The 19770-nt window shown below is 41.8% G+C and overlaps 1 protein-coding gene across 9 annotated transcripts in view; it reads left to right on the top strand.

Moving 5' to 3' along the window:
* Positions 1 to 19770, top strand: part of LOC138753426 (ribosome quality control complex subunit NEMF) — a 109188-nt gene that overhangs the window by 53505 nt on the left and 35913 nt on the right. For 8 of the 9 annotated variants that reach the window (XR_011351160.1, XM_069916397.1, XM_069916398.1 and 5 more), the window contains 7 exons: positions 297 to 359; positions 441 to 553; positions 1587 to 1644; positions 2005 to 2063; positions 12633 to 12753; positions 14524 to 14770; positions 16956 to 17007. Coding sequence is in view for 8 of the 9 variants with exons in the window: in XM_069916397.1 (XP_069772498.1) it covers positions 297 to 359; positions 441 to 553; positions 1587 to 1644; positions 2005 to 2063; positions 12633 to 12753; positions 14524 to 14770; positions 16956 to 17007 (713 nt within the window). In the remaining variant the exon portion in view is untranslated. The remainder of the gene's footprint in view (positions 1 to 296; positions 360 to 440; positions 554 to 1586; positions 1645 to 2004; positions 2064 to 12632; positions 12754 to 14523; positions 14771 to 16955; positions 17008 to 19770) is intronic. The other variant, XM_069916401.1, reaches the window with a different exon arrangement.

Below are 19770 nucleotides of genomic sequence, written 5' to 3'. Positions count from 1 at the left end.
TATTCATCAAGGTTGGGATGCACCATCCTTGCCTAATGTGGACATTTCTGATTGACATCTGAAATGGCCGAGAAAGTTACTCATTTTAGTGACTAATATACCTAAAGATGACCTTCAAGCGATGTTAGTATTATTGCCAGTCCATACATCTTGTGACCATTCATATGTGCCCAGTGTTAAGAATCCTAAATAATTTTCACCCTACTTGAATGCAAGAGTACTCAATCAATTGAGGCACCACAATTTCAATGTTTGTCTGACAATTTTTCAGTTGTAGTTGTAATTTTGTTTTACAGGTGATATTTATGTACATGCTGACCTCCATGGTGCTACCAGCTGTGTCATCAAGAATCAGAAAGGTAGGTTCATTTTCTTTTGGCATTATCAACTTGGATCTATTACTTTATTCTCTTGATATAAGGTTTATTCTTTATTTGCAGGGGAGGCAGTTCCTCCTCGTACGTTGACAGAAGCTGGCACAATGGCAGTTTGTTACAGTGCTGCATGGGAAGCACGTGTAATTACTAGTGCTTGGTGGGTCCATCATAATCAGGTAATCAGCCAGTGAGGGTTTTTGTTACAGTGTTACACCATAGGCATGCTCAAATTGGATATTCAAATATTAGTGTTAAACATGATAATTAACATTTTGATTGCTGTGAAAAATTGTGTTTACTGAGCATTTTTCACAACTTTCAAAAACATTACAAAGTCAAAGACTGTAATGCTGTCACCACTGAAGTGCAGGAAACATAGTGGACAATGTGTACACAGACAGATAATCTGTTTAATCTATTATTATTTAAGGGCAGCAGGGATGTCTCCAAATAGTGATTTTATTTGTCGACCAATAATGGGATTATGTTATGTTTTGTCGAAAAGGATGCATCTCCACAAGTGCAGTAGTTCTTTAGCGTTACACTGGTGTGTATGTAAAATATTTTAAAAAGTCTCTGGAGTGAGTCATCAAAACAAGACTGAACAATGAGCTGTGACTGACACATTACTGTAAACATTGTTGTGGGGCATTAACAGGGCAGTAATCTGGCAGAATGGGTCATGGGTCTATTGAAATCAATGGAATGAAAATAAGCAGTTCACTCTGCCACCTTGTGAGCCAGATGATGAACTTGAAAATCCATGATTTATTCTGGTGTTGTGGTTAAGAACGGGCCTTTAATTAAAAAAAAAATTAGGCATGCACACGGTAACAGGTCTTTTGGTCCACAAACCCATTCTGCCCAAATACCCCAATTAACCAACAAACCCCGAACATTTTGAAACATCGTTTAACATTATTTTTCACTCTTGTCTTAATTTTTCATTCCATCAGTGCTGCAATACATTTTCTGGCACTAATTATGGGCGTGTGTCCTGCACTGTAAACGTTTGAGCACGAGGGAAGAATTTCCCTGTGATTTTCTTTCTGCCTTCCATTGCCACAGAATAATAGAGCTGAGATTTATAATTCATTGATTAGGCCTCCAATAATTGGTAATACCCTTGGAGAATGGATCATAATTTTTTTATTTCAGATTATTTTAGAATAAGGGGAAAAAATCATGATGTGTCATTTAATCCTTCAGGTATCAAAAACAGCACCTACAGGAGAGTACCTGACCACAGGAAGTTTCATGATCAGAGGTATGAAATTTGTTGATGTCATTCATCTTATTTGGAGAATTGATAGTTTGATATTTTATGATCTTCATAGTTGAGTTATCCACAGTTGATTTCCCCCCCATAGCTCTAAGTCACATGTTTAGATATAAAGCTTAAATTGTATAAAATGTACTTAACAAAATTATAGATAATTTTCTCTGATAGCCCTGATGGAATATAATTGTTTCATATTGCTAAAACATCTTATGATTGTTTTTATTAACTTGCATGATTTTTATTGAGTGCAATGTTTATTGAGAACAATGTTTGGCAGTCTTTTCCAATATTTTCTTGATCTCATAGACAGTGCAGGTCTAATATTCTTAATTTTCATATTTCCAGGAAAAAAGAACTATCTCCCACCTTCTTACCTTATGATGGGGTTTGGCTTTCTATTTAAGGTAATGTATTGATATTACTCTATTAATTTGGGATAAAATGAAATTAATCTCTGAAATTACATATATTAGACTTTCTAATTACCTTTTAACAACCATGGAGTGTTTAAAAAATCATGTTAAGAGGAATATATTTTCTTAGACAATAAAAATAACTGCAAATGTTGGAAATTTGAAATCAGAAAATGTTGGAAGCCCTCAATCACCCGTAAAAAGAGAAACTGAGTTAACATTTCAGGTTGAAGGTCTTTTCGTCAGAATTGAGAAAGAGAAAACAAGTTAGCTTCAAGTGGGAGAATATGTAGGATCAGAATGGAAACGACAAAGGGAATATCTGATAGAGTGGACAAAGGTTCACATTGGATTAATTTCTAGGATATATCCAGTAAACAGGTTCCATTTATATATATATATAAAAAAATGGAATAAACGATATTAGATGAGGGTTGTTAGAAACAATGTTTTGTGTTCAATCTGTCGGGCAAGGTCAGAGCTCTCTGTTGCCTTCTACTTAAATGTTCTATCCCACTCTTACCTATCTGTCTGTGGTCTACTGTACTGTAACAGGTACACAATCCGTTATCTGGACATCTACATTCCGGAAAGCTCAAAAATCCGGCAAGTGGGGAGAGAGACGGCAGCGCGAGTTGGGTGGGCGAGGTGGGGGGGAACTGGCAGCTCGAGTCGGGCAGGCGAGGGGTTGGGGGGAGATGGCAGTGCTACTTGAAGGGGGTGGGGGTGGATACAGCAGCACAATTCAAATGGGTTTAAAGCTGGCTTTCTGAAATCCAGAAAAATCCGAGTTTCGGGACACACTGTCCCCCAAGGGTTGTGGATAAAGGATTGTGTACCTGTATAACAATGCTCAGTGTAAACATGAAGAACAGTATCCCAACATCCCTTTGGGCATAGGATTCAAAATGGAATTGTGCAGTTTCTGCTTTAAATCATCCATAATTAAAGTGTCTCCAGTGTGGACCCAAGAGAGCACTGATCAGAAGGGTTCAACCACCCAGTCCTAATGCAGACATCTCCAGACATCTCCATACATATTTTAAACTAAAATCATGCAACCACTGTTCTATGCCCAAGATGATAACGCTTGTGGTTCGCAGCGGCCACAAGGGCTTTCAGACTCCAGAGAGCAGCAGACCAGTGCAGAGAACCAGAAGCAGGTGGAGGAAATGACCCTACAGGCATTGTCCACAGCGGTGGACCAATGAGGGGCTCAACAACTGAGTGTCCCACACAGGCTGCAGGCAACATGGTCAACAGGCTGGGACTGCTAGAGACTGCCTCATGGGAATCAGGTAACTGAGGGCAAGAAGGGCTCCCGAAGGGCATCGTGACAGTTTCATGAAAGTTTGGAGCTGGTGCTCGGGTTGCCGATGGATTGAACAGGAGTGTGTGTGGCTGTGGAGGCTGTAGGAGCACTGGAGGCAAATCCATTGACACCCAGTGACTCTGAAGGGGTTCTCTTTTGCTTCTCTTTCTCTCATACTGAAAGGGATGCCGGACAACACTAATGGCAACTCTTTTTCTGTGTTACAACAGCCAGAGGGTAATTTTGTGTAATATTATATGTTCTGTACTGTGATTCTGGGAGAATATTCTCAGCGACACTAGGTATTATTCTATTTAGTAGAATCCTAGCGAAGATTTTGCCTGCAATGGAGAGCAACGTGATTCCCCTGTAGTTTGAGCAGTCTGATTTCTCGCCTTTGTTTTTGTACAGGGTGATGATGGTGGCATCACGAAGATCCTGAGGCAGTTTACCTTGGTCCCAACAAAGCTTGAAAAACTCATGCAGTTTGGCATGCAGAGTTTTGCCGCCAGCCTTCCAGACTTCTGGGGGGATTCCATCCATACCTGCTGCTTTGCCACTTTTCAGTTGTTCGATTGCCTTATATGTCTCATCCAGGGTGGGAACCTCATCCAGCTCTAGCCTTAGGGGCTGTTGAGGGAGCTGGAGCAGGGCGGAATCTTGGACTGAGCGGTTGGTACTGAAAAGAGATTGGAAGTGTTCTGACCATCGGTTGAGGATGGAGATCTTGTCGCTGAGGAGGACTTTGCCGTCTGAGCTGCGCAGCGGGCTTTGGACTTGGGGTGAGGGGCCGTACACAGCCTTTAGAGCCTCGTAGAAACCCCTGAAGTCGCCAATGTCCGCGCTGAGCTGTGTTCGTTTGGCGAGGCTAGTCCACCACTAGTCCTCAACATCCATTGGAGCGCTCACACCCCTAACGTCGAGGTACTCGAGATGGCAGAGGTCGACAGCATCGAGTCCACGCTGCTGAAGATCCAGCTGCGCTGGATGGGTCACGTCTCCAGAATGGAGGACCATCGCCTTCCCAAGATCGTATTATATGGCGAGCTCTCCACTGGCCACCGTGACAGAGGTGCACCAAAGAAAAGGTACAAGGACTGCCTAAAGAAATCTCTTGGTGCCTGCCACATTGACCACCGCCAGTGGGCTGATAACGCCTCAAACCGTGCATCTTGGCGCCTCACAGTTTGGCGGGCAGCAGCCTCCTTTGAAGAAGACCGCAGAGCCCACCTCACTGACAAAAGGCAAAGGAGGAAAAACCCAACACCGAACCCCAACCAACCAATTTTCCCTTGCAACCGCTGCAATCGTGTCTGCCTGTCCCGCATCGGACTGGTCAGCCACAAACGAGCCTGCAGCTGACGTGGACTTTTTCCCCCCTCCATAAATCTTCGTCCGCGAAGCCAAGCCAAAGAAAAAGAAAGAAGATATGTTCTGTACTATTACATAACAAGAAAGGAAACCTATAATAGTGGCTCAGTCTTTCTCTCTGACTGACTGACTGGTTTTGTCCTGTATCTATAACCACCCTCATCTCAAAATGCTCTTCTATTTTTTTTCTCACTCATGCATATCATTAATCCATCATCCTCACATCCCCAAGACAACCCTGGCCTCGCCCTAACAGAGGTGTCCTATTATCCTAACCGGTTGTTGTGAGTGAGGAAGCAGGTTTGGTAGGTCTCAAAGGCAAGGACTCTAAACACACAGTTTTGGTAATAAAGGATTTTATTTAAAGAAGGCAAAAAGTAGGAGAATGGCAACAGAGGTATCACACATGCACAATTTACACCAGTTGTGTAATACTTTATAATTTCCATTTGAATGCTTATATGGATATATTAATGAGCAATTACACTATTTGAATTGTTTTGCATAGTCCTTGTAATTGGTTTTTATTGGCTTTACTTTATTCTTTTCTCGAAGTATAGGCCATATTTCACAGGCATAATTTGTCCATATCCCATCTCAAGCGGCCAATTGACCTTTCCAGAATGAAACAACCATTAAGTGTGAAGTTAGTTTCACCTTTTAATCTGGCACATTTTAAAATGTCATTTAAAGGCTCAAAGCACAAGATGAGCTATTAAAGGCAATAGTATTGGTCATTGAGTTGCTTGTAGGAATAGTCTTAAAAGGATAAAAAGGCAGAAAGTGGAGAAGTTTAGGAAGGAATTACATAATTTAAGAGATTATCTGAAGGCACAGCCTCCATTGGTGGAGTCATTAAACTGAAAAATGGAAATTGAACATATCTGGATATCTTGATGGATTTTAACATAACATAACATAACAATTACAGCACGGAAACAGGCCATTAGGCCCTTCTAGTCCGCACCGAACCAAACACCCCTTTCTAAACCCACCTCCCTGCACAATGCCCATAACCCTCCATCTTCCTCTCATCCATATACCTGTCCAACCTTTTCTTAAATAATACAATTGACTCCGCCGCCACTATTTCTCCCGGAAGATCATTCCACACAGCTACCACTCTCTGAGTAAAGAAGTTCCCCCTCATGTTACCTCTAAACCTCTGCCCCTCAATTCTTAACTCATGTCCTCTTGTTTTAAACTTTCCTCCTCTTAACGGAAATAGTCTATCCACATCCATTCTGTCTATCCCTTTCATAATCTTAAATACTTCTATCAAATCCCCTCTCAACCTTCTACGCTCCAAAGAATAAAGACCCAATCTGTCCAATCTCTCCCCATACTCCAGATGCTTAAACCCAGGCAACATTCTGGTAAACCTTCTCTGCACTCTCTCCACTCTGTTTATATCCTTCCTATAATTAGGCGACCAGAACTGCACACAGAACTCCAAATTAGGCCGCACCAACGTCTTATACAATCTCAACATCACCTCCCAACTCCTATATTCCATGCAATGATTGATAAAGGCCAGCATACTAAAAGCCTTCTTCACCACCCTATTCACGTGAGTTTCTACCTTCAGGGAACGATGTACCGTCACTCCTAAATCTTTCTGCTCTTCTGTATTCCTCAATGCTCTCCCATTTACCACATATGTCCTATTCTGATTCTTCTTACCAAAATGAAGCACCTCACACTTATCAGCATTAAATTCCATCTGCCATTTTTCAGCCCACTTTTCTAAGCAGCCCAAATCCCTCTGCAATCCTTGAAAACCTTCTTCATTATCCACTATTCCACCTATCTTAGTATCGTCTGCATATTTACTAATCCAATTCACCACCCCATCATCTAGATCATTAATGTATATAACGAACAACAATGGGCCCAATACAGATCCTTGAGGCACACCACTGGTCACCGGCCTCCAACCTGACAGACAATTATCCACTACCACTCTCTGGCCTCTCCCTTTCAGCCAATGTTCAATCCATTTGACTATCTCAAAATTTATACCTAAAGACTGCACCTTCCTAACTAACCTTCCATGTGGTACCTTATCGAAGGCCTTACTGAAGTCCATATAGACAACATCCACTGCGCTACCCTCATCCACATTCCTAGTCACCTCTTCAAAAAATTCAATCAGATTGGTCAAACATGACCTTCCTCCCACAAATCCATGTTGAGTGCTCCTGATCAGACCCTGTCTATCCAGATGTTTATAAGTACTATCTCTAAGAATTTTCTCCATTAATTTACCTACCACAGACGTCAAACTTACAGGCCGATAGTTGCCAGGCTTCCTCCTTGAACCCTTTTTAAATAACGGAACCACATGCGCAATGCGCCAATCCTCTGGCACTATCCCCATATCTAATGACATTTGAAAAATTACCGCCAGAGCCTCTGCTATTTCCTCCTTCACTTCTCTCAATGTCCTGGGGAAGATCCCGTCTTTGGGCTAGAGATTACAGAGCTAATGCAGTGAGACTATGCAACAGCTTAACAAGGTATTGGTTAAGATGGATCTGATAAAGGTTAGCAGGTCCAGTGGAGATTCACAAAAAAAACTGATGATAGTTTTCAATAATCACATTTGTAGAGAATGAGGATTAAAAGCCAAGAGGTAAGCAAGAGTGGATGAGGGTTTTGACAGTCAATTAACTGAAGCAGGCCCAGAATGAGCAATGGAACTCAACTCAGATTATGAGAAATTAGATTTTGTGTCTATATATATTTCTTCTTCTTTTCTTCTTCTTTGGCTTGGCTTCGCGGACGAAGATTTATGGAGGGGGTAAAAGTCCACGTCAGCTGCAGGCTCGTTTGTGGCTGACAAGTCCGATGCGGGACAGGCAGACACGGTTGCAGCGGCTGCAGGGGAAAATTGGTTGGTTGGGGTTGGGTGTTGGGTTTTTCCTCCTTTGCCTTTTGTCAGTGAGGTGGGCTCTGCGGTCTTCTTCAAAGGAGGTTGCTGCCCGCCAAACTGTGAGGCGCCAAGATGCACGGTTTGAGGCGATATCAGCCCACTGGCGGTGGTCAATGTGGCAGGCACCAAGAGATTTCTTTAGGCAGTCCTTGTACCTTTTCTTTGGTGCACCTCTGTCACGGTGGCCAGTGGAGAGCTCGCCATATAACACGATCTTGGGAAGGCGATGGTCCTCCATTGGCGACTTCAGGGGTTTCTACGAGGCTCTAAAGGCTGTGTACGGCCCCTCACCCCAAGTCCAAAGCCCGCTGCGCAGCTCAGACGGCAAAGTCCTCCTCAGCGACAAGATCTCCATCCTCAACCGATGGTCAGAACACTTCCAATCTCTTTTCAGTGCTAACCGCTCAGTCCAAGATTCCGCCCTGCTCCAGCTCCCTCAACAGCCCCTAAGGCTAGAGCTGGATGAGGTCCTCACCCTGGACGAGACATATAAGGCAATCGAACAACTGAAAAGTGGCAAAGCAGCAGATATGGATGGAATCCCCCCAGAGGTCTGGAAGGCTGGCGGCAAAACTCTGCATGCCAAACTGCATGAGTTTTTCAAGCTTTGTTGGGACCAAGGAAAGCTGCCTCAGGATCTTCGTGATGCCACCATCATCACCCTGTACAAAAACAAAGGCGAGAAATCAGACTGCTCAAACTACAGGGGAATCACGTTGCTCTCCATTGCAGGCAAAATCTTCGCTAGGATTCTACTAAATAGAATAATACCTAGTGTCGCCAAGAATATTCTCCCAGAATCACAGTGCGGCTTTCGCGCAAACAGAGGAACTACTGACATGGTCTTTGCCCTCAGACAGCTCCAAGAAAAGTGCAGAGAACAAAACAAAGGACTCTACATCACCTTTGTTGACCTCACCAAAGCCTTCGACACCGTGAGCAGGAAAGGGCTTTGGCAAATACTAAAGCGCATCGGATGTCTCCCAAAGTTCCTCAACATGATTATCCAACTATATATATATATATATATATATATATATTTATAGAGAGAGAGAGAGAGAGAGAGAGAGTGTACAATTCACATCTGCATAAATTTCTTAATTCCTGCAGCTAAACAGGTTCGGAACATGCACCAACTAAAATGGTATATATTAAATTACTAGAGTAGGTCAAGGCAAACAAAAATATCCTTTTGATAAAGAAATATTCACAGTAGAAGAGGGGGATAAAGATGATGTTTGAAATGTGCAAACAGATCTTTGGTGGTGCTGGTAGTACAGAGAGGTTCAAGAGCTTGATAGCCATTAAATAAGAACTGTGTAAACCTAGAGTTGCTTCTGTACCTTCTCCTAGAAGGTAGCAATGAAATGAGGTTGAGACAGTGAAGGGGATCCTTCATGATGTTGGCTGCCTTTTTGGGTAGTTTCTCATTTCAATAAATGGGAGGTCAGTACCCCTGGATTTGACTAGCTTTGTCACTTTCTGCAGCCTTCTGCATTACTGGGCACTTAAGTTATCAAAGCAGACCATGATGTAATTGATCAGTATACTTTACACCATACATGTCAAACTCTGGCCCGCGGGCCATATAATTATATTTAGCCCGCAAGATCATTTAAAAATGTATTAGAGGTGGCCCGCCCTGCAGCGAGAGCCGATGCTGTTTTTTGGTGATGTCACTCCCACCATCCTCCCCCTTCATTACACATCCTTCCCCATTGTAACACGAGAAATTGTAACACGAGAAGTCTGTCGATGTCATCAGCCGGCAAGCCAGTTGGAAGGCTCCCCGCACAACCAGTCACTTCTCCCACATGTCGAGCGGTGCGGCGGATGGGCGAGCGCCTGTGATTCCCTGTCAGCGCGACGGGCATGGCAGGCTGCGCATGGCCCCCGGGCAGCGCAAGCCCCGCGCGACTGGCACCAGACGGCCCTTCCACAGCGCGAGCGCACTTTTCCCAGTTGCCACGGCCTTCAGCGCTTGCACCCGCGCGGACCCCAGGGACGGCTGGTTCGGCCCTGCACGTGAAGGGAGAGATGGTGGCTGTCCGCAAAGGCTGATTGGCAGCGCGCTGGGCCTGAGTGGGTGGGTAAGCAGGGGTGGGCAGAGGGTGTAGGTGAGGAGTAATGGGCAGGGGAAGTTATGGTGGTGCGAGGGGCAGTTAGAGGGAGGGATGAGTTGAAGGAGGGGTGGATAGGGAAGAGGTAAAAGGGGAGGGGCAGAGCGAGTAGGGGAGGGGTGATTAGAGGGTGAGAGACGGGTAGAGGGAGGAACAGGTTGAGGGGAGAGGCAGTAGAGGGGCGTGTATAGGATGGGGTGGGTAGAGGCAGAGCGAGTGGAGTGAGGGGTGAGTAGAGGTTGGGTAAAGGACTGGTCAAGTAGAGGGATGGTGGGTCGAGGGTGAATAGAGGCCTAGAGCCTGAGGAGTGAGCAGGAAATGCTGAGTCCTGATGCAGGCCAAAATGGAGACAGCCTGCGAATGCTGACTACATCTCCACAGGGACCAAATATGTTTCCCTCAGGTTAAGCAAAGGGTGAACTTGAGCTACCTACTCCTGACCTGTAACATTATCCTCCTAAAGTTAAACATTACATATGTTGAAAGAAGAGAAAACATGCAGATGTTGTTGAAAATTTTCAATAAATATTTAGTTCGGCCCTCGACTTAGTCCAAGTTTTTAATTTTGGCCCTCCCTGAATTTGAGTTTGACACCCCTGCTTTACACAGTTAACCTGTAGAAATTTGATAGAGCATTTGATGACATGAAAAATCTCCTCAGACTTCTAGGAAAGTAGAGCCATTGGCATGCCTTCTTCATGGTTGCTTCGATGAGCTGGTTCCAAGAGAGGTCCTTTTCCACTGCCATCAAATCATTGAAAAGAGGTGTCAGGTTCCTTGGCCTCCCCTTCCTAAAGTTCAAAATAAGCCCCTTGGACATGCTGATGTCGAGAGTAAGATTGTGTGGTGCCAGAACGAGATTCACGATTTCCATCCTGTATTGTGACATCATTTCCTATTATTCGGCCAACCATAGTGGTGGTGTCAGTGAATTCATAGATTACATTTGAGCTGAAATTGGCTATGCAATCATGAGAGCATGGGTCAGTGAGGAGGTGGTGATGTTGCCTATCCAAAATATCTGTCAGTGAGGAAATAGAGGATCCTGTCATAACGGGATGAACGGAATCCAAGCTCTTGTTGGTACAGTAGTGTTAAATTCTCAGCTATAATCAAAGAACAACAGCCAGATGTGCGTGTTCTTGTGAACCAGGTGATTGAATGCAGAATGAAAGGGCCAGCAAGATGGTATCTGCTGTGTATCTAATTGGGAAATTGAAGTGTGTCTATGACCTTCGTGAGGCAGGAGTTTATTTGCTCCAGAACCAAAGTTTCAAAGCACTTCATCATGGTTGTAAGTGCCACTGGTAAAATAGTCATAAAGGCAGGTCAAATTGTTGTTCTTGAGCACTGGTATGATGGATATCCTTTTGAAGCAGTTGGGACCTCAGACCATAGTAGTGAGAAGTTGAAAACCTCTCCACTTTGTGTCACCTATGACATCAAGGCTGAGATTAGCCTGGGTCAGTTTTAGAGGGAGAGAGAATGAATCAGTGGCTAGGGAACAGACTTTGTGATAGAGTCACAAGTTGATGACTTTGCCCTTCCTTGTTTTTCATCAGAGGTAATTTGGTGTAATTTTGTGGTCAAAGTCCAATTCCAATGGGATTGGGATGAGATTAATTATCTTGAACCCTTACATTCATTCCATGCTTTTCAGGATCTCAAAATTCCCACAATTTATTTATTAATTAACTATACTGACTACTCTTTGCAGACGATGCCACTTTAGTTGCCCATTCAGAGCCAGCTCCTCAGCGCTTGTCGTCCTGTTTTGCGGAAACTGCCATAGTGTTTGGCCTGGAAGTCAGCCTGAATAAAACTGAGGTCCTCCATCAGCCAGCTCCCCACCATGACTACCAGCCCCCCCACCTCTCCATCGGGCACACAAAACTCAAAACGGTCAACCAGTTTACCTATCTCGTCTGCACCATTTAATCGGATGCAAGGATTGACAACAAGATAGACAACAGAGTCGCCAAGGCAAATAGCGCCTTTGGAAGACTACACAAATGAGTCTGGAAAAACAACCAACTGAAAAACCTCACAAAGATTAGCGTATACAGAGCCGTTGTCATACCCACACTCCTGTTCGGCTCCGAATCATGGGTCCTCTACCGGCATCACCTATGGCTCCTAGAACGCTTCCACCAGCGTTGTCTCCGCTCCATCCTCAACATTCATTGGAGTGACTTCATCCCTAACATCGAAGTACTCGAGATGGCAGAGGCCGACAGCATCGAATCCACGCTGCTGAAGATCCAACTGCGCTGGGTAGGTCACGTCTCCAGAATGGAGGACCATCGCCTTCCCAAGATCGTGTTATATGGCGAGCTCTCCACTGGCCACCGTGACAGAGGTGCACCAAAGAAGAGGTACAAGGACTGCCTAAAGAAATCTCTTGGTGCCTGCCACATTGACCACCGCCAGTGGGCTGATATCGCCTCAAACCGTGCATCTTGGCGCCTCACAGTTCGGCGGGCAGCAACCTCCTTTGAAGAAGACCGCAGAGCCCTCCTCACTGACAAAAGACAAAGGAGGAAAAACCCAACACCCAACCCCAACCAACCAATTTTCCCCTGCAACGGCTGCAACCGTGTCTGCCTGTCCCGCATCGGACTTGTCAGCCACAAATGAGCCTGCAGCTGACGTGGACATTTACCCCTCCATAAATCTTCGTCTGCGAAGCCAAGCCAAAGAGAAGAGATACTGACATTGAAAGATAAATTAATCTTGTTTTGTATAAGTTTGTACTTTAATAGATTTTATCATTACTATTTCTCAACCAGGTTACAAAAGTTCTGTGGTTTGTTTGTATTTAGGTTGATGAACAATACATTTGGAGGCATGTAGGTGAGAGGAAGGTTAAAGTGCAGGATGAAGACATGGAGACGGTAACCAGCAGCACCTCAGATCTTTATTCTGAGGATACTGTTCCTTTAGGTAATGCATGATCGGCCATGCAAAATTAAATTACTATAGGTTCTAAAAATTTCCAGAGAAAGTGTATGTCTACCACAATTTTGTATTAATCTACAGCTATATTTATCAAATATTTTGGTTGTAAATGAACTAAGTTTTTGTGAAATAATGCATCTTTGGTAGGAGAGGGGAGAACAAATAATAGTTTGACATAAAAGACCATTTAGTTTATTGGCCAAATGATCTAATGACCTACATGTCTTTGGAATGTGGGAGGAAACCAGACCAACTGGGAAAACCCACATGGTCACAGGTGGAAGGCGCAACTACGCAGGCATCGCCAGAGGTCAGATTGAACATGGCACAGGAGCTGTGAGAAACTGCAGTTTACAGTCGTATTAAAAGATTTGTGAATTTTTTTCATTAGTGATTTTTTATCTTTTGAAGGAATGTGGAATATTATAACAGGTGAAGGCAAATTTATTTAAGTGGCTCTATATCTTCACATATTACTCTGCTCCCTGACCAGAAAATGGTGGTAACAAATTCTCTGGTTCGTTTTACACACATTATTGGTTAAGGTAAAATAAAACAATTGGGATAAAAATCAAATGGCAGCTTTTATAGAATGTCTTGGAGCAAATTTATTTGATTTTCTTTAACAACTGAGTTTTTTGTATTCATATGGATCCATTCATGGTACTGATCATAGAGTACATGGTATTTAATGCTCTTGAAGACGAGCTTACCTTGTTTAAAAAAAATTCTTGCTGCTACCTGGAAAATAATGATTAGTGCCAAACTATAGACACAATGGTATAATTTGAGTATGCAGTTTTAAAGCTCTGCGAGAAAGGCAACGCTTTTGAAAGTTAAGAACTCTCTGTTAATAAGAATAACACCAAGGTGAAGGGTGCTGAAAATACTGATATACAGTCTGATTTCCCAACATTATTGATAGTGCAATGCTGTAGATTGAATTCCCAGCTCTGAGGATTCACTATGAAAATCAACATTTTAAAACTGTTGACCTGCTGTAAGGTAAAATTACTTTCTAAGATGAAATTGCTCAAAATGATCCTGCCTGGGATCTTGGCTACCTGCAGGACAAGCGACACCAGTAAACTCATCTGTGGGTGGCGCAGTGGTTAGCGCAACACCTTTACAGTGCCAGTGATCAGGACTAGGGTTGAAATCCTGCGTGGTCTGTATGTTGTCCCTGTGTCCGCGTGGGTTTCCTCCCAATATTTAAACGTACTGGGGTGAGAGGGGGGAGGTACAGGTTAATTGGGTGTAAATTGGGCAGCACGGACTCATGGGCTGAAATAGCCTAAATGTCTAAATTTAAATTTACTTTTATTGATGACCTGCATATATTCTTTATACCATAAGTTGATGAATGTTATTAAAAAGTTCTTTTGTCATCATCCAGCCAGTCTTTCATGATCCTCAGATTAAGAATTTCAGTATGGTTTGCTACCAACTAAAAGGGGCATGCAATTCCCCCCCCCCCCACCCCCCCCAGCCATGACGGTGTCTGCAGACTTTCATGTTTTACACTGTTTGACATGCTAAGTTTCTCCAGCATTGTATCTTGTCACAAACATGACTGCTTTTCCAGGACACTGCAGTACTTCAGAATATTACATAACTGTCATGTACCTGTGGTAGATCTTTTTTTTTGCTGAATATGTGTTGCACATGGTATATTTTAATCTTGTTTTTAGTTTTTCAAAATTTTTTTTAGTTATTAAATGTCTAATTTGTTTTTTAATAATTGATTTTGTTCAGTTGAGTCAGACAATGGTGAAAACAGTAGTGATGAAGGTACTGAGATTGGTATTGAAGCTGAAAACCAAAGTAAAGAGGTGCAAGGAGATGCAGAAGATGATGAGGACAATGCTGGAGATGACTTTCTCAATCAACATCAAGAGCAGGCTGATTGGGAAGATAGTGAAGAAACTCCGAATACTGAGGAAAATGTAGAAGTTAATTATCCTGATACAGTTATTGATCTTTCACATCTTCAGTCAAAGAGGTAATTTCATTTACAAAATTTCTTCCAAAAGGAAATGTCCTGTCACACAAAGTATCTTCTCACTCCAGCTTGAAATGACAGCCATGAAGACAGCATGACATGATAGTGATAAAACAGATAGTTATAACATTTAGTATTATTCTATCAAATCCTCCTCCTTTGAGAATAAAGATGATTTGCTTCCACTTCAACTTTGTGGCTTATGAGATAACTGGAAGAGCTCTTTGTGGAACTGTTAAACCACCTCAGAAGAGACAGGAAATTCCTGGTGGAGTGGGTAGTATATAAGGTGATATACTCCTTTCACCATTCACACAAGACTGGCGTGTATTCGCTATGCCTGGACTTAACATCGTCAATACCATCCTGAATGGACCTTCTCCCTTTTAAGCAATAATTGACCAGGGATACCCAGTCAGGCCACTGAATCAATGGCAAAACCTTCAGGATATGAAATTTGCAATTAGTCTGGGAATTATAATTTCCTTGACTTCTGTTCTAGTTCCTGTTTAGTTCCCCTTTATACTACTCCATACCTCCTACCTCTTGAGAAATAATTTGATTTTCATTTTATCAAAGTCTTCATATAATTTTAATAGAGACATTTTTGATGTGATGTCAATCAGCTATTGAACTATAAAATAGATTTTCAGCAGACTTTGAACCATTGTTCTGTGACTAATGGTTATTTCATTGAGGCAGTCTGCTAATAGAGAAGACTGAACACACCATGATATGGGTTCATTGCAAGATGGAAAATACCAACTATATGCATTTTTTTAAACAAAGGGTTGGTAAGCTATTTCTCTTAGATTCAATTCTTCTTTAAATTTTTAAAATGTACTTTTTCCAACATTTTTCTAAGCAAACCATATCAAGTTTCAAAGACAAAAGTGAGTCATACCCAAGAAAGGTAATGTGGTTGTTGGCGAGCAGTCATTCAATCCCGGAACATTATATAGAGTTATAAGAGTTGTTCAATATAGAAATAAGCCCTTCAGCCCAGTATTTCCAAGATTACATTCTTACCCACCTAGTCTCACTTTAGGATTGCATCTTTCAATGTCCTGCATATTTAAGTGCCTTTCTAAATGTCTTTTAATCAATTGTATCTGACTCTACCACCTCCTCTGGCAGTGAGTTCCAGTTATCCACCATTCTCAGTAAGGGGTGGGGGTGGGATGAAAGAACAACACTTAATTACCCTTTAAAACTACTTCCTATCACAAGAAACCTATGCTTCCTTGTTTTCAATATCTTTAATATGGGAAAAGGGGTTCTGTCTAAACTCTATCTACCCAATTTTATGTATCACCTCCAGGGAAAATTAACCCAGCCCTTGCTTTTTTGACAAACACAGAAGATAGGAGCAGGGGTAGGATATTCAGCCCTTCAAGTCTGCTCCAGCATTCAATACAATTGTAGCTGATCATATGACTTTAGTACCCTCTTCCTGCTTTCTCTTTATACCCCTTGATTCCTTTAGCCAATAAGGCCACATCTATTTCTCTTTTAAATATATCTAACAAACAGGCCTTAACAACTTTCAGTTGTAGAGAGTTGACAAGTTCACAACTTTCTAAGTGGAAATGTTTCTTCTCATTTCTGTCCTGTCCCTTATCCCTTTATATTTAGGCTGTGACCCATTATTCTGGAGTTCCCCTCCATCAGGAACATTCTTGTATCCAGTCAGAATTTTGTATGCCTCAATGAAATCCCCTCTCATTTTTCTAAATTCCAATGAGTGTAACTCTCATCTATCCAGTCTATCTTCATGCACCATTCTTGCTATATATATATATGTATCAGTCTGGTGAAATACAAAATGTCCTGGAGAAACTCAGCAGGTCCCACAACATCCTTTGGAAGTAAACTATAACCAACATTTTGAGCCTGGGCCCTTCATCAGATATATGCAAAAACATGCAGGCTCCAGAATAAAAATGTGGGGGTGAAAGGGGGAGGAGCACAGGCTAACAGGTTGTGGGTGGGTGAAGATGGGGGTGTAGAAGAGAAAAATAGCGGAGAGGGTAGCTCACTGATATGAGAGGGAAGGGGGTGGGAAACTGGAGAAATAAAAGACAGAAGGGCTAGGGAAAGAGAGAGACTCAGTGGTTAATGGAAATTGGACTAGTACAGAAATTAATCTTAATGTTGAAACTCAGTCCTAAATCTTATTTTTCAGCAGATCCTTGCAGATACATGATACATCTTCTAAAGAAGAACTGATTGCAGAGGTAAGGGTAAAATGTATCTTTAAGGTGCATAAAAGTTAGAAATGTTTTCTTTTGAAGTCCATTCTACTTGTGTTTGAGTATTCCAGAGAACTGTAATATTTTTTCATCCCTGGGACAACAGTTTAACTCCAAATTGGCACAAGTGTGCCTGTGTTAAGTGAAATGGATTTGTGTGGTTTGATGTAAAGCATAAACATTACTCTTTTGGGGGAGGAGTCACGTGTTGGAGTAGTGGCCGGACGGTGAACTCCAGCCCTCTCCAGAAAAGTCGGAAAAAACAAAGGAAAACACAAAGGCACAAAAATAAAAATTAAAGTAAAGTGAGTATAAAGGTGGAAAGAAGATGGCGACGAAAAAAGAAAAATCAAAACCAACGGTAAGAAGAGAGGAAGAGAAGACAACGGAAGAAGAAGGAGAAGGCCTTACCTGTTCGAAGAGGCCCGCGGTGGAGAGAGAATCCCGCTCCCTCAGGTCGGTAGAAAGTGGACTACAAAATGGCTCGCTGAGCCGAGTAAAAGTGCGCAACCGCGCATGCAAAAAAACACACCGACGGGAGGGGTGACCAGCTGGGGAGTCAATCTCCACAGCCGGCAATGACAGCTGCAGAACAGCTGCAGCAAGAGGAGAATATAGAAGACAACGAAAACAAGAAAGAAGAGAAGAAAAGGACAACAAAGAAACAACAGATAGCCAACCCAGAGGAAGAAGAAGAGGAAGAGTACAGTGAAATAGAAGAAGAAGGGAAAGGCAAGATAAAGGATTTACTTTCTCTTATTAAAGAATACATGGAGTCATTTAAAGAATGGCAAGCGCAAGAATTTAATGATTTAAGAAGAAGAATAAACAATACAGAAGAGAAAATGAATAAAATAGATATGACCTTATCAGAAATGGGAAAAAAAATGGACAAGGTGGAAGAACGAGAAGCAGCAGTAGAAATGGAGGTAGAGGACTTAAAAAAGAAATTAGAGGAATCTAATAAAAAAGTTAAAGAGACACAAGAACTGTTAGCTCAGAAAATAGATATAATGGAAAATTATAACAGAAGAAATAACATAAAGATAGTGGGCCTTAAGGAAGATGAAGAAGGCAAGAATATGAGAGAGTTTATAAAAGATTGGATCCCTAGGATCCAGGATGTCCAGAACTACAGCAAGAAATGGAAATAGAAAGGGCACATAGAGCATTGGCCTTTAAACCACAACCACAACAAAAGCCAAGATCTATTTTAGTAAAATTCCTAAGATATACTACAAGAGAAAAGGTACTGGAGAAAACAATGGAAAAAGTAAGAGAGGGCAACAAGCCACTGGAGTACAAAGGGCAAAAAATCTTCATTTATCCAGATATGTTTTGAATTCCTGAAGAAGAGAAAGGAGTTCAATACAGCAAAGGCGATTTTATGGAAGAAAGGGTATAAATTTATACTAAAGCATCCAGCGGTATTGAAAATATTTATCCCAGGACAGCAAAACAGACTATTCTCGGATCCAGAGGAAGCACGAAAATTTGCAGAACAATTACAAAATAGACTGAGAGATGAAGACGTGTAACGAGAGTACAAAAGACTGCGAACTAAAAAGACACATATGTTTTGAACTCCTGAAGAAGAGGAAGGAGTTCAATACATCGAAAACGATCTTATGGAAAAAAACTATTCTCGGATCCAGAGGAAGCAAGGAAATTTACAGAACAACTACAAAACAAACAGAGAGATGAAGACATGTAATAAGAGTAAAAATGACCACGATTTATATGTATGTGGGTAAAGAGGTATATGTGTGTATATGTATAATGTGCATACATGAATGTATCCGTATTTAGAGGAAAATATAGATAATATAGACAAGAATTAATAAGGGAAGGAAAAGGAATAGAGGGAATAAGGAGGGAATTAAAAGAGTGACCTTTGTTACATATGAAAAGTGAAATCTTTTCTGGGGGGGGCTGGGTGGGGAGGAGTTACGGTCACTCCCAAATCAGCTGACGCGAGTGAATTTGCAAATCCAAATGGAGAGGGGAGATGTGGTTGTCCGACAAGGGATAAAGGACAACTCAGGAGGGGAAGGGGGGATTGGGGCTAAAGAAGTTTTAAATAGGAGAATAAGGAAAATGTTTGATGTTTTAGGAATGTTGTCTTATAAAGGGTTCAAAACAAGAAAACAGAAATGGATAAGAAGGAAAGGTAATGATCGAGAAACGGAAAGGGAAGATAAACAAAGTATAAAATGGCTACGTTGAATTATATGACTTTAAATATTAATGGAATACATAACCAAATTAAAAGGAAGAAACTGCTAAATTTACTGAAAAAAGAAAAAAATTGATATAGCATTTGTGCAAGAAACACATTTAACTGAATTGGAGCACAAGAAATTAAAGAGAGATTGGGTAGGACACGTAACAGCAGCATCGTATAATTCAAAAGCAAGAGGAGCAGCTATATTAATTAGTAAAAATGTGCCATTTAAAATAGAAGAGGAAATAATAGATCCAGCAGGGAGATATGTAATGATAAAATGTCAGATATATTCGGAGTTTTGGAATCTACACAATGTATATTCACCTAACGAAGAAGATCAAAAGTTTATGCAAGATATCTTTTTGAAGATAGCAGATACGCAAGGGAACATATTAATAGGAGGGGATTTCAACCTGAATTTGGATTCAAATATGGACAAAATTGGGAAAAAAATTAACAGAAAGAACAAAGTAACCAAATTTATAATTAAATCGATGCAAGAAATGCAACTTTTGGATATA

The sequence above is a fragment of the Narcine bancroftii genome, chromosome 2 (genome assembly GCF_036971445.1).
Source record: "Narcine bancroftii isolate sNarBan1 chromosome 2, sNarBan1.hap1, whole genome shotgun sequence".
Classification (NCBI taxonomy): Eukaryota; Metazoa; Chordata; class Chondrichthyes; order Torpediniformes; family Narcinidae; genus Narcine; species Narcine bancroftii.
This window is presented reverse-complemented; position numbering and strand designations above follow the sequence as displayed.